A 20,964-nucleotide genomic window follows, 5' to 3' on the forward strand; every position below is an offset into this window, starting at 1 on the left:
CCGCCCCCCAGGTACCCGATCCTCCCACCCCCCTACCCTCCACCAACTCTCAGTTTCTTTCCTATGATTAATAGTCTTTTATGGTTTGTCTCCCTCTCTGGTTCCGTCTTGCTTCATTTTTTTCCTCTCTCCCCTATGATCCTCTGCCTTGTTTCTTAAATTCCACATATCACTGAGATCATGTGATAATTGTCTTTGACTGACTTCTTTCCCTTAGCGTAATGCACTCTTGTTCCATCCATATCATTGCAAATGGCAAGATTTCATTCTTTTTGGTGGCTGCATAACATTCCATTATCTATATCTATATCTATATCTATATCTATATCTATATCTGTCTCACATCTTCTTTATCCATTCATCTGTCGATGGACATCTGGGCTCTTTCCATAGTTTGACTATTGTGGACATTGCTGCTATAAACATTTGGGTGCATGTGCCCCTTTAGATCACTATGTTTGTATCTTTGGGGTAAATACCCAGTAGTGTGATTGCTGGGTCATAGGGCAGCTCTATTTTCTTTTCCTTCTTTCTTTCTTTTTTTAAAAAGATTTTTATTTATTTATTTATTTGAGAGAAAGCATGAGAGGGGAGAAGCAGACTCCCCGTGGATCTGGGAGCCCAATGCAGGACTCGATCCTGGGACTCTGGGATCATGACCTGAGCTGAAGGCAGTTACCCAACCACTGAGCCACCCAGGCGCCTGGCTAGCTCTATTTTCAACTTTTTGAGGAACCTCCATACTGTTTGAGTGGCTGCACCAGCTTGCAATCCCACCAACAGTGTAGGAAGGTTCCCCTTTCTCCATATCCTTACCAACATCTGTTGTTTTCTGACTTGTTAATTTTAGCCATTCTGACTCGTGTGAGGTGGAATCTCATTATGGTTTTGATTTGTATTTCCCTGATGCCAAATGATGTTGTGCACTTTTTCATGTGTCTCTTGGCCATCTGAATGTCTTCTTTGCAGAAATGTCTGTTCATGTTTTCTGCCCATTTCTTGGTTGGATTATTTGTTCGTTGGGTGTTGAGTTTGAGAAGTTCTTTATAGATTTTGGATACTAGCTCTTTTTTTTTTTTTTTTTTTAAGAGTTTATTTATTTGACAGACAGAGATCACAAGTAGGCATCGAGGCAGGCAGAGGTGGAGAGAGAAGCAGGCTCCCCGCTGAGCAGAGAGCCCGATGCAGGGCTTGATCCCAGGACCCTGAGATCATGACCTGAGCTGAAGGTAAAGGTTTAACCCACTGAGCCACCCAGGTGCCCTTGGATACTAGCTCTTTATCTGATGTCATTTGCAAATATCTTGTCCCATTCTGTCAGTTGTCTTTTGGTTTTGTTGACTGTTTCTCTTGGTGTGCAAAAGCTTTTTATCTTGAAGAAGTCCCAATAGTTCATTTTTGTCTTTGTTTCCCTTGCCTTTGGAGATTTTTCTAAGAAGAATTTGTTGTGGCTGAAGTCACAGAGGTTGCTGCCTATGTTTTCCTCAAGGATTTTGATAAATTTCTGTCTCACATTGAGGTCTTTCATCCATTTTGAGTCTATTTTTGTGTGTGATATAAGGAAATGGTCCAGCATGTTGCTGTCCAATTTTCCCAACATCTTTTGTTGAAGAGACTGTCTTTTTTCTAATGAATATTATTTCCTGCTTTGTCAAAGATTAGTTGACCATAGAGGTGAGGGTCCATTTCTGGGTTCTCTATTCTATTCCCATTGATCTCTGTGTCTTTGTGCCAGTACCATACTGTCCAGATGATTACAGCTTTGTAATAGAGCTTGAAGTCCAGAATTGGGATACCACCAGCTTTGCTTTTCTTTTCCAACATTCCTTTGGCTATTCAGGGTCTTTCCTGATTCTATACAAATTTTAGGATTATTTGTTCCAGCTCTGTGAAGAAAGTTGATGGTATTTTGATAGGCATTACATCAAATGTGTTGATTGCTGTAGGTAGTGTAGACATTTTAATAGCATTTGTTTTTCCAATCCTTGAGCATGGAACATTTTTCCATTTCTTTGTGTCTTCCTCAATTTCTTTTATGAGTGTTCTATAATTTTCTGAGTATGGATCATTTGCCTCTTTGGTTAGGTTTATTCCTAGGTATCTTATGGTTTTGGGTGCAATTGTAAATGGGATCAACTCCTTAATTTCTTTCTCTTTTGTCTCATTGTTGGTGTATAGAAATGCAACTGATTTCTGTGCATTGATTTTTATATTCTACCACTTTACTGAATTTCTGAATGAGTTCTAGCAGTTTTTTACTGGAGTCCTTTTGGCTTTTCACATAGAGTATCAGAAGTTATGTTTTCATACTAGTGTTTCTTATCTCCCCTTTTGGCATCTAAGCCCTCCAGAACAGTGAATGAGTTGCAGCCCCCAGCATATAGTACCTTGTCTGTTTGCTTTTCCATCATTTCTTCCCCACAACATCCTGCCCCTATCCCCTTCCAGTCCTGCCCCACTCTGACCGTCCACCTCCTCCCCACATCAGGCTGGTGAGGGCTGCAGTAGAAAGTTCCACACCACAGATCAACTCCTGATTCAGAGCCTCCAATCTCAGCCAGGCCCTGGGTGTTCTGGGAATCCTTGTATCTGGCCCTCAGCATCTCCCATTCCCCAGAGAGAGGATTCTAGACCTTCGCCGTCTTGTTGAGGGCCAGTTCTATGGTCACTGGCTCCGTCAACCCACACCCTCCTTCTGCAAGAAAGAACATGCCAGTGAGGGGTTCCAGCCAACTGCCAACTATTCCTCAATGTCAGAGACACTAGTGAGGGGTTCCCCAATGTCAACCACCTTGTTTACTCCCATAAGGAAACCCATTCACTTCTTGCTTGGCTTGTCCTTTCCTGTGTGCTCTGGACATCACCACTTCATCCACGGGGCAGCCAGGACCTGCTTCTCCCTAATGACATCTCTGACCTTTCTTTAAACCTCTCTTTTTCTGCCGGATTTCTACTCCTAGTTCATTTCCTTTGCATTTTATTTTATTTTTTTAAAGATTTTATTTATTTATTTAAGAGAGAGACCCACACAGCAAGAGAGGAACACGAACAGTGGGAGTGGGAGAGGGAGAAGAAGGCTTCCTGCTGAGCAGGGAGCCTGATGTGGGGCTCTATCTGAGGACCCTGGGATCATGACCTGAAGCGAAGGCAGATGCTTAATGACTCAGCCACCCAGGTGTCCCTTCCTTTGCATTTTAAAAACTACATTGCAATGCCACCCAGTTTTGTCTTCTTGTCTTTTGTCCTCTGTCTTCCTTTCCTCTGTAACTCCTTCACTACTCACACTTCATTACTTCACTTTTAACACTTCCACCATCAACTGTGGGGGGTTTTCACAAGCAGTTCTCTGTAACACTAGCTAGGTGACCTATAATTCAACTCGATTCTGACACTGTTTGCCCAGAGATAGCGTCAGATCCCACAAGTTCAGGGCTCAGTCCCACAAAACTGTGGCTTCCTGCTTCAGATGCCAGTCTGGTTTTCAAGCCCTGGTTGTGCTTCTGACCAACTGGTTATAGATCGAACGACCTACAACCAAGATAGAATGGTTTGATTAATATGCTGGAGCAGCTCACAGAACTCAGGGAAACACCTATGTTTACCAACTTTTAAAGGGATACTATAAAGGGTACGGATGAAGAGATAATACGGCAAGGTCTGGGGGAGGGGTCCCAAGTGCAGGAGCTTCTGTCCCCATGGAGTTGGGGTGTGTCATCCTCCCAGTGGGATGTGTTTAACTACTTAGAAGTCCCCTAAAACCTGTGCTATTGGTATTTTATGGAGGCTTCCTCATATAGGCATGATTGATTGTTACCTCTGTCCCCAGCCCCTGTCTCCTCTCTGGAGAATAGGGAGTGGGGCTAGTTTGGATGACTACCAACTCTTCCCCACATTATGTTGTCACAAATGACATCTTTATGCATTGTGTGTCTATTAACATAGATTTATAATTGTTGTTTTAAGCACTTATTTTTTTTCGCGTTGTAAAAAACAATCACAAACCAAAAATGCAATAATACTGGCTGTAATAATTACCTATGTAATTCCCTTTAGCACTGTTCTCTATGTCTTCACGTGGCTTCGAGTAACTGCCTGGTGTCTTATCTCTCTAGGCATGCCTAAAGATCTGTTAGGAATAACTCCCAATGTTTCTTTGTCTGGGAATGCTGTCATTGGTCCTTCATTTTTTTGCAAGATAATTTTGTTGGAGATAGAATTCTTTTTTTTTAAGCACTTTTTTTTAAAAAAAAGATTTTATTTATTTCTTTGGCAGAGACAGAGGCAGAGAGGCAGGCAGAGAGAGGAGGAAGCAGGCTCCCTGCTGAGCAGAGAGCCCCATGCAGGGCTCGATCCCAGGACCGTGAGATCATGACCTCAGCTGAAGGCAGAGGCTTTAACCCACTGAGCCACTCAGGCACCCCTGGAGATAGAATTTTTAGTTGAGAGTCTTAACAAGCTTTCAGAACTTTACATGTGTCATCTCACTGCTTTCCACTCTCATGGTTTCCGAAGAGAAACTAATTATTAGTCTTACTGGGGAGACCTTGTGCATGACAAATAGCTTCTCTCTTGTTGTTTTCAAGATTCTCTGTCTTTGGCTTTTGACATTTTAGAATGTATCTTGGTATGAATCTCTTGTGTTTAACTTAGTTGGAGTTCATTGAGTTCATATACACATTCTTGGATGTGTATATTTGTGTCTTTTATTGAATTTGGGAAGTTCTGGGCCATTATTTCTTTCTGCCCCTTTGTCTCTTTACTGTCTTTTTGGGACTCCCATTATGCTCATGTGGGTATATTTGCTGGCATCCTTCATGTCTCTTAGGCTCGATTTATTTTTCTTCATTCTTTTCTCTGTCTGTTCCTCGACTTGAATCATTTCAGTTGACCTAGTTGTGCTGTTGAAGCTCTCCAGTGAACCTTTCATTTCAGTTATTATACTTTTAAGCTCCAGAATTTCTATTTGATTCCCTCTTATAATTTCTATTTATTAGTATTTTCTTTATTGAAACATCAGTCATCTGGATTCCTTTAATTCTTTGTCTATAGTTTCTTTTGCCTCTTTGAGCATATTTCAGACAGTTGAATAAAGTTTTTGACTAGGGATGCCACGGTGGCTCAGACCTTGTTATCAGTTCAGGTCTTGATCTCAGGATCATGAGTTCAAGCCTCACGTTGGCTCCATACTGGGCATGGAGCCTACTTCAAAAAAAAAATTGCTTTTTTTCTATTAAGTCCAATGTTTATGATTCTTCATGGTTACTTTCTTTTTCTCCCTTGTAAACAGGCCACACTTTCTTGTTTATGTGTTTTGCTATTTTGTTTGCTATTCTTTTGCTTAGGATTTTTGCACCCCTGTTTCTGAGTGAAAGAGCCTTTGATTTTCTTCTCTTGTGATATACTTGCAGATTTTGGTGTCAAACTAATAAATATGCTAACCTCATAAAACAAGTTTGGAAGCATTAGCTACTTCTATCTCTGAAAGCATTTGGGTAAGATTGGAGTTAAATCTTTTTAAATATTTTGTAGAGTTAACCAGTGATGCTAACTAGGTCTGGAGTTTACTTTGTGAGAAAGTTTTTCAGTATAGATTCAATTTACTTCATAGAAATTTTCTATTTAATCTCAATTTTAAAATTTACTGATGGAAAGCAGTTTATAACTCTTGAGATCTTAATATCTGTAGGATCTGTGGTGATATCTTTAAAAAATCCCAATATTGCTTATTTGTATCTTTTCACATTTCTTTTTTTTTTTTTTTTTTTTTTTTTTTAAAGATTTTATTTATTTATTTGACGGAGAGAGATCACAAGTAGGTAGAGAGGCAGGCAGAGAGAGAGAGGAGGAGGAAACAGGCTCCCTGCTGAGCAGAGAGCCCGATGCGGGACTCGATCCCAGGACCCTGAGATCATGACCTGAGCCGAAGGCAGCGGCTTAACCCACTGAGCCACCCAGGCGCCCCTCACATTTCTTTTGATCAATCGACCTATGCATTTACCATACTTTGATTTTTTATGAAATAAAAAAATGGCTTGTTGATCCTCTGTTGTATAATTCTTTTTTCCTTCCTTCCTTCCTTCCTTCCTTCCTTCCTTCCTTCCTTCCTTCCTTCTTTTCTTTCTTTCTTCTTTTTAAAAGATTTTATTTATTTATTTAATACAGAGAGAGAGAGAGAGAGAGTGCACAAGCAGGGAGAACAGCAGGCCTAGGGAGAGGGAGAAGCAGACTCCCCACTGATCAGGGAGCCTGACTTGGGGCTTAATCCTAGGACCCTAGGATCATGACCTGAGCTGAAGGAAGACGCATAACCAAATGAGCCACCCAGGCATCCTGTATAATTATTTTCCATCTCCCTTTTCTCTGTGTCCTTTCTGTCTGTCTGTCTCTCTGACTCTTTTTAAAAAAGATTTTATTTATTTATTTGAGAGAGAGGAAGACAGAGAGAGAGAGAGAGAGAGAGAGCGAGTGTGCACACGGGTGGGGTGGTAGTGGAAGAGGGAGAGGGAGCAACAGACTCTGGGCTGAGCATGAAGCCCAGTGCCGGGCTCAATTCCAGGACCCTGAGATCATGTTCTGAGCTGAAGTCAGATGTTTAACTGACTGAGCCACCCAGGTGACCCTGGCACAATGTCATTTATGCTGCATTGTATTCAAAAGGCCAGCCCAGTTACTGGAGATAGGAAAGTGAGCCTTATCTCTTTGATGATGGGTGGAGCTACAAAGTCACTTTGCAAGGGGCATAGTCATTTTTGCATTCTATCACACTGATTTTCTGCTGGAGTTCTCAAACTTTAAATTTTAATTCCTTGAAACATTAAACATAATGACAGAGTTATCTAAATGCTCCTTGAGCCTAATTCTATTAGTTATTTTTTCTTTTAAGTTTTGGACATGTTTCCTCTCCTTATTCTTGTTAGTTTTTTATTTCATTTTGGACATTTGCATGCAAATCTGTAAATTTTAGAAATAATTTAATGCTCATGTTGATGGTATTTTCCTCCAGGAATAATTTATATTTTTATCCTTTTAAGATTTTACTTATTTATTTGACAGAGAGAAAGCACAAGCAGGAGGAAGGACAGAGGGAGAGGGAGAAGCAGACTCTTCACAGAATAGGTAGCCCGACTTGGGGACCCTGGGATGATGACCTGAGCACAAGGCAGATGCTTAATCAATTGAGCCACCCAGGTGCCCCTAAAGATTTTATTTACTTATTAGAGAGAGGGAGAGAGAGAGGGTTGGAGGGGAAGGGACAGAGGAAGAGGGAGAGAGAGAATCCTCAAGTAGACTTCATGCTGAGCCCAGAGCCTGATGCAGGGCTCCATCTCAGAACCCTCAGATCATGACCTGAGCCAAAATCAACAGTTGGAAGCTTAACCAACTAAGCCACCCAGGTGACCCAGTATACCCACTTCTTCTTAACATGAGATCCCTGAACTCTGTGTTCTTTTAGTTCCTTGAGTTTATTGCAAGCCTTCTGGGAACAGGAGTCAAAAATTCTAGCTTCGCCTCTCCGAGTTTTCTCCTTCCAAATCTTGGCCCTGTTATATTCCACTGCTTTATTAGCTCCCTGATGCCGTTAGCAATATGCTTTTATACTTTGCCCATTTTTTCCCTAGTTATTCTCAGTGGGAGGGTTGGTTAGCATGTCTTAATGTGGTCTTCATGATCAGAATTAGATTTTTTTAGATGATTATTTATCTCAACTGTTAAGAATAAAACAGTTATGCTGTGGAATAAAAGTATGTTCTGCTTTCAGATCACAGATTCTTTGGAGTCAGGAACCATGTCTGATACACAAAGGGGCCCCAACTCTTCAGGGCCCTGGTCACACTGTGGATTGTAACCAGTGGGGATTGATCTCAGGTTCTCTGTGCAATGCGTCATTGTGCCTCTTGCATTTGTAGGACCATGGGAGACAAATGCAGAGCCGGTTTCTGGTTTGGCAATGGACAGAGCCAGTTCAATCATGGAAATATGAATGGGAACCCTGTGCGTGTGTGTGTGTGTGTGTTTAAAGATTTTATTTATTTATTTGATAGAGAGACATCCAAGTAGGCAGAGAGGCAGGCAGAGAGAGAGAGAGGGAGGCAGACTCCCTTCCGAGCAGAGAGCCCGATGTGGAGCTCGATCCTGAGATCATGACCTGAGTGGAAGGCAGAGGCTTAATCTCTACACCCAACGTGGGGCTCAAACTTACAAACCCGAGATCGAGAGTCTGCTCTCTTGACTGAGCCAGCCCAGAGCCCGGAACCCTATGTATTTTATTCTTAGGAGTGTCAAGAGCAAAGAAATATAATCTATCAACCGAGTAACTTCTTTCTTTCTTTCTTTCTTTTTTCAAGTTTCTTTAATTATTTACTCTGAGGAAATGCCAGGGTGAAGATGTGGTTGGGAGTGAACGTGTTTATAACGCAAGTGGATATCTAAAAATCCCCCTCTCCATTGCTCTCCTCCCAATGTCCTCCATTTTAACAGATCTGTTCACATAACAATCCTTGTATCCTATTCTCTCCTCCAAATACTTTCTGACCCTCCCCGGTGGACCTTTTCATTTCCAGCATTTTCTATGTGACCACACAGCTTCCCTGCCAAAAATGGCCACTGCAACTTCCATTTTCCTTTCCTGACTGCGCTGGTCTTTCCTCCGGGAGGCAAAAGATAGCAGCTCTATGTCACAGCCTCATTTTAATTAGCACACATCTTGATCTCTAGAGAGGACAACCGCGGGCATATATCAAGGCTGTGTCGTTTTATTTTTCTCTAATTATTCTTAAGGGAGCAATTGCTGTGGAGACTTTCTAGTGACTACAAAATTGGCAAACCTTAATGAGAAATGACCCCAGTTTGGTGTGTTAAGTGTTACAAGAGAGGATTATGAATCGAGCTCTATAGGAAGACAGGGGAGGGAGCTATGAGTTCAGTTTGGAGGGTTCATCTTACTAGGTTTGGCCGTTCAGAATTTCCTGCAGTCACTGGTGGTTGCTTTAGCTCTGTGGGGAGGGAGTCACGTCAGATACAGTGTTTATAACATTATGGTTAAAAACGCCTCCTCTACAGCCTCTAAACTGACTGGATTTCAAGCTCATCTTTTTTGCTGTGTAACTTGGGCTAATTACTTTTCGGTAATTTCTGCTCAGTTTTTTTCCCACCTGTAAAATAGGGATAAAACTCTTACAAGGTCATTGTTAAAACACATAGTTAAGGGGCGCCTGGGGGGCTCAGTCATTAAGCGTCTGCTTTTCAGCTCAGGTCATGATCCCAGCGTCCTGGGATTGAGCCCCGCATCAGCCTCCCTGCTCACCAGGAAGCCTGCTTCTCCCTCTCCCACTCCTCCTGCTTGTGTTCCCTCTCTCGCTGTGTCTTTCTCTGTGAAGTAAATAAATAAAATTTAAAAACAAGAACAAAACCAAGAAAACCACATAGTTAAATGTGGTTAAAAAATTTTTTTTTAAGATTTTATTTACTTATTTGACAGACAGAGATCACAAGTAGGCAGAGAGGCAGACAGAGAGAGAGGAGGAAGCAGGCTCCCTGCTGAGCAGAGAGCCCGATGCGGGACTCGATCCCAGGACCCTGAGATCGTAACCTGAGCTGAAAGCAGAGGCTTAACCCACTGAGCCACCCAGGTGCCCTGGTTAAAATATTTTTATATAGCTTTATATAAAAGTGTTTTATAAACTTTATGTAAAGTATTTTATAAATTTTACATGAAGTGTTTAAAACCTGCTGCCCCACAGAAAGAAGTCGGGGGTTTTAACTATTTTTCCCGGTTGGTGGGCTCCTTCAGAGGAGGGGCCCGGAGCGCGGGGAGCGGGGAGGCAGGAAAGGGAAGTACACTTCCAGGTTCTCTCAGGCTCTGGTCTCCTCACACATGCCCCCTTCCTCTTGGCTCAAGGGGAGTCATATCCAACTGCCTGCTATGCTCAGGGTGGCGCCCTTCCTGCGGCCTCCAGCCTGGGTTCTTTTTTCTGGAATCCCTAGATTCTGCTGAACCTGTGGTTGGACTCTCGGGAATGCAACTCTCCCTACAACCCCCCACAACACAGACAAAGCACATAAACTCTGTGAAATGGAAGATACAGAGGAACTCAACTTCAAAGACTTCCGTGATACTGACTTGGAAGAGTAAGATTGAAACGTGGACTGACGATTTAAAAGAGATCTTCGATTTTAGGGAAGAGAGTTTAACTCTTCTCATCAAAGCAGCTCAGCCGAGGGACAGTGGCCTGTACCTCCTGGAGGTAACTGATGACAGTGGGAAAGTCAAACATCACCGGTTCCGGGTTTCTGTATTTGGTGAGTCCCTAGGACTGCTCGGCCTGCCCCTCTGACCCCCTGCAAGGTTTTTATTTCCAGTGCCTTTCTGATCAGAATCTCTGCTTCCAGATCCTGTAGGGACCCTTGAAGCAGTGGGGAAGACAAAGGTCCTGAATGGAGGGAAATGCCAGGTGTCGCTGTCCTGCTCAGTCTCCGGAGGTGGCCACGTGAGCTATGTTTGGTATAGAGGGAAGGAGCTGATCGAGATCCCAAACAATCTCAGCAAACTGGAGGAGCAGATTGATGTCAACAGCTTGGAAAACTACACCTGCAACGTCAGCAACCCGGTCAGCTGGGTAAACCACACCTTCTCCCAGAGCTGTGACAACAAGCGTGAGTGGAGCACTTTGCACTAATAGGGGCTGAAAATGGTGGACCCCATAATCAGACTCATGCCAGAGATGCTTGGGTATAAGGCCCCTTGGTTGCCTCCTCAAGTGCCTTGCAGCCCCTCCCTGGGGTGGTCCTGGTCTCTGGGCACAGAGTTCCCATAAGCCAGGTGTAGCTTAGTCTGAGAAGATAGTTATCCCCACCAAGAATCCTAGGAGATGTGAGTTTTCCTTGTAAGGAAAGCTTAGTTGTTTGGTGGGTCACGGCCCTGCTCTGGCTGCTGGTCATCACTTCCTTCCTCTGACAGACTGATGGAGACATGTTTCCTCCTCCCAGGGAAGGGTAACTTCCCTGAGCCATGTAGTTCCCCAGGAGGTGACAATGGGGTACAACAGTGCCCTGGGCCATGGGAAAGTCAGTTTGATCACAAGGTTCCTGGGAGAGTTCTTGGTTTATTGCCTGTGGTCATCCTAAGACTTATCTTGGGTTAAGTTTGCACCAATTTTTATCAGATAAATAAAGAATTAAAGTGTCATCAGCAAAGGCATTACAGGGAAAAACCCACTTGCTGTCCCTGTCCTTAAGAAACTTACAGCCCAATACAGGCAACAAAACTAGGCATTCCTAGGGGAAAAAAAAAAAAAAGCAACCAACAAGCTGAAGCAATTTGGAGTGACAAGAACCCTGGCTTTTGGGTCATGTCAGCTAGGGTTTCATTATTCACTAGCTCTGTGATCTCGGGAAGATTCCTTACCCTCTCTGAGCTTCAGTTTTTCTCTTGGGTAAAGTGGGGATGATAAGACGAATTTCCCAGGATTGCTGGTAAGAGTAGGTGAGGTTATGCTTGTGAAGAGCCTCACCAGCGAGCACCTGGGACGCAAAACTCCTTCCCCTTCTTCCCTTGTCCACGGGCTCCCTCGCCATGCTACGCCTATGACACAGATGTGCAATGTGGAAGTTCACACGAGGAAGGGGAGTGGCAGGAAGGGGAAGGGAGGGCTGCCGGACACAGAGTGGGGCGCAGCGTGTTTTGTTGAGTTAGCAAAAGAATGAATATATGTCTCATGTGCTGTGCCCACTGCTTTACATATATTAGATCATACGATCTACCCCCTTATGCAAATAACATCATCTCCTTTTATAAGTGAGAAGATGGAGGCTCAGAGAGGTTGAGGAAGTTGCCCAAGGGCACAGAGCCAGGCCTGTCAGACACTGGTATCCATGCCCTTAGCATCAGTCAGGGGAAGTCACCCAACTGTGGGGAGACAGGGTTGATGGTGCAATCAGTGGGGTGTGAGGGGGGAGTGCAGGTCTGAAACCAGTCCTCTGGCCAACAGGTGGGAAGGGGGAGAGAGAGACTGAAAGTTCAGGCCTCATGCTTTCCGTGTCCTAGAACACACCTCTGTGGACTACTTGGTGTTCATCGTGATTTCTCTAATCATCCTGCTCCTGGTCACCCTCATCTGCTTCTGTGTGTGGAGGAGGAAGAGGAAGCAGTCCCGTAAGTGCTGGTCCCCAGGAGGTGCTGTTGCCTGACCTGGTGTCCCCAGTGGCACGTGCCTGGGAGCACAGCACCTGCTTTTCCTCTGGAGCGTTGGGACATGTGTGTGCAGGTTTGGGGGAGGGAAAGCTACTGGGCCCTTTTTCCCAGGTCATACCTACTGAGGGACCTCGGGGATGTTTGCAGGGGGCTGGTTTGTTGGGGGGCTGCCCAGCCTGACGGACTCCTCTGTTGCCTGATTGTTGCTCCTGTGGGCATCCTGGGGAGGGCACTAGTCTGCCTCCTTTCTAGAATCTTTCTCAAGGTCTTGGCCATCTGGGATGGAGGTGGGACTGTGAGAAGCAGAAGCCGGGACAGGATGCCCTCTGGAGGGCTCTGCAGCTCTGTCTTTGCTGCTTTTCTTCCACAGATATCATCCCAGGGGAACCTCTGACAGTTTATGAAGATGTCAACAACTTGCAAAACAGGTGTAGTCAAGTACGGTACACGAGGGGCTGGGGGTCTGTCTCCGTTAGCCTGGAAGATGCTTTTGGGAGGATGGTCATTAGGAGAAGGGAGACAAAGGGTGCCACATAAGTGTCTTCTCAAAGTGGTCCTCAGCCCTCCCTTCTGTCTTCCCATCACCCTCCTGGCTCTGGCTGTGGAGGACAAGCAGAAAACAAGGGAGAACCTGCTGAGAAGGATGGAGCCCAACAAGTCCACGGAAGAGGGCAGAATGCTGCTCTTGCCTCCCGGGGTGATGGCCGCCTGGTGTCGTCGCTTCTGCCTAGTCTCCCCGGCTGCGCCAAGACCCAAGAAGAATCCAGCTTCCTTGCATTTTGTGTCTGGCCACAAATTCTCATGCCCATGCATGTCCAAGTTTACTTTTGTGGGTCCCTCTATTGTTGCCCTGGGTGTGATGGAAGCCAGCCTGACCAGCCAATGCATAACAATGTTGGAGCTAGCTCAGTGGTCTGCGTCCACAACATTTTGGGAAGAGGCCTGAGTCTGGCTGAGATGCCCGAGCGAGAAACCAGTTTAGCACAAAACTGAGGAGACAAAGTGGCTTCCTCCGAGAATCCACGAAGAACCTCTCCAAGCCAGCCTCCGCAGGGAGTGGCCAGTTCTGCCGGCCTGCAGGGTGGAGTCGGGGAGGGCACTGTAGGGCGCAGCTCCACTGCCTGCCCTTAAGCAGGGCAGGAAGTGGTGACAGGTCTAGGGGAAGGCAGGGCCTCCCTGGCCAGCCGGGAGGGTGGGAGGGATGGAAGGGCCTTCTTCCCACCCCATTCCCTGGCTCCACCTGAGGCGGAGAGACGGAAAGTCAGCGTGCTGGGATCTCCCGCTTTATCCCACGTGTGAGACCTTGTGGAACAGGCAAGCCTCTTCCCTCAGGTCTGGGCCCCGTGGGAATCAGGAATCGGGGCAGCTTCCCCGGCCCCTTTCCTTTGCCCCTTCACGGACACGAAGGAGACTCTGTCTCTCCCATCACGACCAGCCACTGACGAATGCCCGAGAACAAATTTGCCTACCGACAGCTAGAAGCTCAGAGGCTTGCGACACATTGCCTTTCCTCCCACAAAATGAGGATGACTTCAGGTCATCTTCTAGGTCATCAGCATTTAGGTAAATTCCGGGGAAGAGTGGAAAAGAGCTAATCAGAGGATAAGAAATTTCTTGGGCCCTGGTGAGTGCTGTGAAGTGTGTCAACCTGGCGATTCACAGACCGGTACCCCTCGGGCTAATAATACATTATATGTTTATAAAAAAATAAAAAAAAAATTATTTAAAAAAAGAAGAAAAAAGAAAAAGAAAAAGGGAAAAAAATCTCTTGGGGATTTAGGCCTCTGCCTCTGACTCAGGAGCTCCTCCCTCTGTGGCCCCATCCTTTGCTGGCTTCTCCCTGTGGGTTTCGGGGTTTGGTCTGAAGGCCTAAATCTCAAGTTCCTGTGCTTTTACTCTGGGGCCCTGTTCTGACCTTTCTGGAGACACCCCACTCTCGTTTCTTGCCAGATGCCCATGACTGTCGAGCTCCCAGGACAGCGGGCGATTTCCTGCTGCTCTGAGCTCCTTCCTCTTGCTGGCCCCCTCTGGCTCCCTGTTCGAGCCCAACCTGGCAATAGGCGCTCAGGGGTAAAACACCTCCAACCCTGACTCCTGTGGGCAGGAGGGGAACAGGAAAGGCTTGGTCTCCCTGCCTTCGGCCTCGGTCCAAGGCTTCACTCAGCTCTGCAGCTGCCCAGGGGCTGACTTCAGGCCTAGGGCAAACTCTGCACCAAGGCTGGATCTAGAGAAGGGGCTTTAAAACAGTGAAGGCCTCTGAGGTAGGCACAGGCCCTGAGGTGAGGCTCAGATCACAGCCTTGCTCAGGGCTTGATGGTTATGTGGCAAATCTGGCTGAGAAGTCAGCAAAGACGAGTTTCTAAGTTACCGAGGTAAAGCCCGTGATCGGAGCCCCCGCGGACAGGGTCACCCTGTGCAATGCCTTCACACCTGGGGGGATCCTTGCATGGGACAGTAACTACTGCAGTGAGTTGCTCTCTCTACTGTCGCTCCCTATCCTGGGGTGACTGGTGACCACCTCCTTCACTAGCTTCCGGGCGCCCTCTTGTTTGCTCTGTGTCTTCTCACCCAGCCCCCATCTGGAGAGACACAGCCATCCGACCCCGCACCCCTTTACTCTTTCTTGTGCAGACGCAGAGGCAGAATCCCCCCGGGGAAGGAAGCACCATCTACTCCATGATCCAGTCCCAGGTACGCGATGGCTTCTCGAATCCATTCCAGGCCTGTCTATGGGGCTTCCTAAGGCCTTCCAGAAGCTCACACTCCTGAATGACAGAAAAGAGCTTGGATCCTCCTAGGGTCTAAAGGACGGCGTGGCCTCAGCTGCATTAAGATGTTGGAAAAGATCTCTGTGGTTCTGGAGTGTCTTGGCAGAACTGAACAGAGCTTGAGAGTCTGGTGTAGGTCTTCATTGCCCGTCCATGCCTGGTGGCAGGCGTGGCCCAGACAGCCCGTAGGGGGAGGAAGCTTGTCAGGGGACTTGGCTTCTGTTTTCTCTTCCCCGCTACTTTCAATACTTGGGGACCCTGTAGTGTGTTTGTTTTGTTTTGTTTTCATTTCTGCTCCTTATTATACTTGTTTTCAGGGAAGAATGTGTCTGTGTTGTCCTCTTTTATCTTATTATGCCTTAACAATAACAATTTTTAAAAATTTATTTATTTGCTAGGGATACAGAGAGGGGAAGGAAGCACAAGCAGGGGAGAGAGGCAGAGGGAGAGAGAGAAGCAGGTTTCCTGCTGGGCAGGGAGCCTGCCATGGGGCTCTACCCCAGGACCCTGGGATCATGGCCTGCACTGAAGGCAGATGTTTAACTGACTAAGCCACCCAGGCACCCAACAATAACATTTATTATGTACTTACTATGTCTCTTTTCTTCATGAATCTCACAAAACAGCCTCATGAACTGGGTCTAATCCAACCTCCATTTTGCAGATGAGGAGGCAGACACAGGTTAACTAGTGTGTTCTAGGCCACAGAACTGAGCTAAAGGGCTTCTGAGCCTCCCATTCCCCCTGCCCTCTCCCTGCCTCCAACATTCTGGGGTTATAGAAATTCACCATAAACTGGAGAAGCATTCTCTAATTTTGACAGCTAAAATGACATTTTCGATAACCCAGGCTGGGGCATCTCTCTCAGGGGAAACTCTGCCTCTTGGTGGTTAGTGATGAAAAATTTCTAATAAATATGACATTTATTTTTTATTTTTTAAATAATTAATTAAGTCCTGAAGCAGTAACCTCTTCGGTTTGGTGGCTAAGCTGCCGGGCAGAGAAAATCCCTGGGGGGATAGTGATAGGCTTCAGAGAAAGATCAAGAGAAGGAGAAAGTGGAGACAGAGGGAAGTTGGGGGGTACCCCCTCCTGCTCCCCATAAGGTCATGTGACTCACTGACAGTGGGTCAAAGTCCAAGAGCATTAAAGAGAGATGTAAGAGTGACGGACACCTGCTAGTTTTCTGGCTTTAGTCGCGTTGGATTCCCACAAGAGGAATCTCAGTAAGTGCAAGGGAGAGCTCGTCTCCGACTGAGATGTGGAGCGAGAAGGAGCCTCTTCCTCTGGGGCTCCTTAGAAAGCGGATGGCTACCTTTCTCTGAGGACACCTGGTTCAGGTGCAGAGAAGGAAGGCATGTTGCCAACGGGAGGCATTGATGTGTTGAGGAAAGACATCCGGTGAGTCTGGGGTTTAAATCCTGCTTCTACTGTGAATATACTGTCTGACTTGGGCCATTTACCTTTTTGGAGCCGTATCTGTAGAAGGGGCTGATGATGATCATTCCTCTCATGTAGGTGTAGCGTAAGCGTTAGGGGAGAACACTTACACAGAGTGAGTGCCATCGGGTTGTCTGACCTCCTGGGTCCAGGGTTCTTTTCACTAGTGCTTAGAGAGTCTGTCTGGGCAGGGTTGGGGGGAGGGGTGGAAGAGATGACCTCCCTCCCTAGGATTCTGCTGGATCCATGCTTCTGAAAGGCTTTTATTTCTCTCCTTCTTAGTCCTCGGCTCCCACATCACAAGAAGCAAATACGTTGTATGCGCTGGTACAGCCTTCCCGGAAGGTGAGTCTCCTCCTCCAGTGCTTGGGAGGCAGGTGTGGATCTGCACGCGCACGGGAGCTTGCCGAGTATGGGCGCACTGCCCTGTGAGCTATCTTCCCTTGTGTGGATCTGAGCAGATGGGTTTCAATGGCTGGATTGAAATGTTAATGGGTCAACTAGAAATGCTTTTGCGATTCTGTTTGGAGAAAAAGCACAGCTCTGAGACTAAGAGAACAGCGGATCAAAGGAGTCTCTAGGAGTTTCTACGGGACAAGGACAATCAGACAGAAAGGTGGTACTTTGTCCAGAGAGACCACGCCATCCTTAGTAGGCCAGCTGAGGCTACGGAGGGATACTAGAGGGGTTTCAGATGTGGGGGAAGATAGCCCAGAGCCAGAGGAGTAGCCCAGACCTAGAGAGACACAGTGTTGACTTGCAGGAAACCGGATAAGGTTCTAGCCAGGCATCTGCTGGTTGGTGAGCTGAGGCAACCCATCACAGCCCCCTCAAATCCTGAGGGGCTCCAAGCTGAGCTCACAGCTCTTTGGTGAACCTGGTGCCCATGGTGATCTTTAACCTTGAGTGGGAGGGGAGTGGGAAGAACGGTATTTCCAAGGCTGGGGTCACAGCAGGACAACATGGGGTCACAGCAGGACAACATAAACCTAACACGGTAGTACAGGAAGTTGGGAATATGCTGCACTGTAGGAGCCTTGAGTACCTCGGGTGGGGGTCAAATGGGGGAGAGGCTTAAAACAGATTTTCAGACTTTTTATTCACCCGCCTTCTAATATGTCATTCAATCCCTCCAGATCCCACCATGAGAGATAGTTACATTTCAGTTCTATGCTGCAGGGCATGGTCCTGGGGATGGTCACAGGCATCACGGTCATGTACTTGCTGCTGTTAAGGAGACTCTACCTAGGACTGCGAGTGCCTCTGAATTCCAGTGTTTCTAGGGATTCACCACGGTCAGGGATGTGTGTGCTAGAAATGCTTACACTAGGGGGGTGTGTGTGTGTGTGTGTGTGTGTGTGTGTGTGATGTGTATGATGTGTTGATGAGATGCATGGTCTGAGGACACATGCGTATGTGTATGTGTGCGTGCGCTGGGCATGTGTGTGAGTGTGGATCTGAGAGGTATGTGGGTGCGGGATACCAACTTCTGACTTGGGTTCAGTGAGTGTGTATTGTGCCTTCTCTGGAAACCATAAACCCCATTACTTACTCTTGGGGTAGGAGATTCTATTCATCCCTGGCTGTGGGTTCAGGGATTTTTTTTGAGGCGGCCCTGAGTCTCTTTGGGGACCTCTCTCATTAGAGAGGAATGGGACGTTTCCTGACTCGAAGTTAAGCACTCTTTACCCTCTGAATTTCCAGTCTGAATCCAAGAAGAAGAACCAGAGCTCTTCCTTCAGTTATACCATCTATGAAGAGGTGAGATCCTAGAGCTCCTTCTGAATGGGTTCAGGGCCCATAGAAAAGCCTGGAAGTTGAACACTCGTGAAAAGGCCATGCATGGAGTCTCAGAGTTGTAGAGATTTTAGGGATCTTCTTTTCTTTTTTTAAAGATTTTATTTATTTGAGGGAGAGAGACAGCATACAATTGGGGTGGGGGGGTCCCTATTTTCCCTTCTCTAAATGACCTCAATGGAGCCACCAGGCTCAATGGTTACTTTACAGTGTCCATTCCAGAATCAGCTTAAGATGATCTATGCCCCAGAATGGTTCCCAATTGCTTGCTAACTTTGGAAAATCATTAAGATTTATTTATCCTCCCTTCTCTGCACCCTTGTCCCACACACCCGTGGAAAGGAGACATGTCCAATGTACAGCCCCCAGCTGGGGAACTAGCTGGAGGACAGCCCTAATTTAAAATTCAAGCTCCCTAATAAGAGTCCAACCCTAATCCATTCTCTGACCTTGAATTAAACCCCTACTTTCCTTGGACCTCAGTTTCTTCGTCTCTAAAACGAAAATGTGGGTAAGAAGATCCCTGGGGGGCCCCTGGGTGACTCAGTCAGTAAGCGTCTGTGGCCCAAGTCATGATCTCAGGGTCAGGCTCCCTGCTCCTCCCTTTGCCTCTTAATGGTTATTTAGGGTGTATGATGTGTTCGGTAGCCTGCTAGTGGGATCATGTGAATTATCTCATTTAATCCGCATAGAATGCCATGAGGTAGGTATAATTATACTTCCCGTTATACCCAGAAGAATTTGAGGCATGGAGGGCATTCCCACCCACTAGCCTCATGGTACATCGGAGCTTCCACCTGTGGCCCCATAAAGATGCTGCCGGTGGTCCCAAGGGAGAAGGTAGGTGGGTGCCTGCTCGAGTCCCTGGCATTTCAGCTGTAGCCCCACATCAAAGCCAGCTGGACAGCCCAGGGCTGTAGAGGACACCGTGTGGGCCAGTGCAACCGAGGGCTGGGTCCTTGTTAAGGAAACACTAGAATCGGAGCCAGAAGAACCGGTTTCAAGCTCCTCCTTTATGTTCTTTGTTCTCCAACTCCAAGCTTCATTTTCTTAATCTGTAAAATGGGGGTAATAATTGATGCCTCTCAAGGATGCTATGAGGATCTCTTCGCGGGTGAGGGTCTAAAGTTCTTCATTTCTTCCACAGGTTGGAAAGACACACCTCAAAGCCCAGAACCCTGCCCGACTGAGCCGCAGGGAGCTGGAGAACTTCTGCGTGTATTCCTAGCTGCTGGAGCCGTTCGCCCCTCCCTTAACGTCCCAGCGTTGCTTTGGGAATCAGCGCCATGGATGATACCGCATGAGTCTACAGAATGGAGCACAGTTTAGAGAGGACATGGGAGTTTTTTATAGTCTATGTCTTGTTTTTGGAAAATGATTTCTAGTAAGAGCGAGTCTGTTAAATAATATCTCTAACTTACAGATTGGATGAGAATGAGTAGACCATTGGGTAGTTCATCAAAGACTGCAAAGCAAGTCGACAGCCGCACAGCGAGTGTATCAAGTGCTATGCCGATGCAGGCTGCTATTATTACTAGCATTACGAACCCTTCCTCTGGTTTTCTAATGTGTGACTCATCTTTCCTCCTCTCTAATCAGGAAAGACCACGTTTCTAGACTCCCCCCTTGCCCAGGCCCATCTTCCAAAGAGGGAGGAAAGATAGGGTGACGCAGAGAAAGAGAAACAGCCCCCCACCGTGAGGATGGACTAACTAGCTGTGAGCCACTGGCAGCTTCTCCAGGAGGCCCGGGCCTAGGCTTTACTCTGACACAGAGGAAACCCCACTCCCCCCACCACACATTAAACCCTTACTTCTGGCCCCTTGATCACGAGGGAGAGAGGGCAGGATTGAGAGTAGAAGGTTCAGAGCAAGCTGACCTCTGAGTGGAAAGATCACCCTGAGCCCGTGCTGTCCTAATAGCTGGACAGTGAGACCAGCTTTGCCTACGGTATGATGTATGATTTACAAAAACACATTATTAGAAATCTGTTTTAGCGTCTTCACAAATTCTTCACAAGTAGAAACATATTCTCTTTAAGTTCTGAGTCCTGACCAGTGCTCCCCACGGCGTATGCTGGAGCAAGGGTTCAGCCGGCTGAGCAGCTGGGAACTAGACCCCTGCTGGGCTCCCCTGAGTCTCAGGTCAGTCTCTTCCACGAGGCTGTGGGGACAAGAGATGAGACTCTGGCTGAGCCCAGTAAGGGGATGCGTGTGAGCTAGAAGAGGTCCCACTCAGAGACCCCAGCTGTGGCTATCGCATGGAGCCTGGTTCCTCAGTTGTCCCCTCTGTATTTAACATGGGAATTCAATACAAAACCATGCTATCATTCAGAGGCATTCTAAATTTCTTTTCTGAGTTAAATTTTTGTGACCCTTCCATATTCTGTACTTTTCCTCTCTATAGCAGCCAAAGGGCACTTGTGTCCATCAGTAAACACAAGTCTGTTTAGTTCCTCCTGGAGAGGGGCCTGGATTCCTTGCAAGTTATCGGTGTCTTCCAGCCTTGTTCACACTGGAGCAGAGGATCCCAGAGTCCCCAGACCCCAGGCCATTCAGTCTCATGGAGCATAGCCACAGCTTAACCTTGTTCATCTCCTGCCCTCCTGATCCCTCTCCCCTCGGGGCTCGTTGGCTGGCCAGCTAGCTTCCTCCTGGAGACAAGTGTGGGCGGACCACATTTTGGAGCAGGTGTCAAGGGTAAAAACCAGGAAAACATACGCAAAAGGAGCCTGGGGGCTCCAAGGCACATACTGGCAACTCAGCGCTC

General features: G+C 46.8%; 1 protein-coding gene across 2 annotated transcripts in view; it reads left to right on the forward strand.

Moving 5' to 3' along the window:
* CD244 (CD244 molecule) overlaps window positions 1-20,528 on the forward strand; it is a 29,212-nt gene extending 8,684 nt beyond the window's left edge. For both annotated transcript variants that reach the window (XM_059146925.1, XM_059146926.1), the window contains 8 exons: window positions 9,985-10,299; window positions 10,390-10,653; window positions 12,044-12,151; window positions 12,561-12,628; window positions 14,822-14,881; window positions 16,681-16,743; window positions 18,103-18,159; window positions 19,343-20,528. In XM_059146925.1, the coding sequence (XP_059002908.1) occupies window positions 9,985-10,299; window positions 10,390-10,653; window positions 12,044-12,151; window positions 12,561-12,628; window positions 14,822-14,881; window positions 16,681-16,743; window positions 18,103-18,159; window positions 19,343-19,423 (1,016 nt within the window). In that variant the 3' untranslated portion in view covers window positions 19,424-20,528. The remainder of the gene's footprint in view (window positions 1-9,984; window positions 10,300-10,389; window positions 10,654-12,043; window positions 12,152-12,560; window positions 12,629-14,821; window positions 14,882-16,680; window positions 16,744-18,102; window positions 18,160-19,342) is intronic.
* Window positions 20,529-20,964: the final 436 nt, after the last annotated feature.

Source organism: Mustela lutreola, chromosome 14, assembly GCF_030435805.1.
Source record: "Mustela lutreola isolate mMusLut2 chromosome 14, mMusLut2.pri, whole genome shotgun sequence".
Taxonomy (NCBI): domain Eukaryota; kingdom Metazoa; phylum Chordata; class Mammalia; order Carnivora; family Mustelidae; genus Mustela; species Mustela lutreola.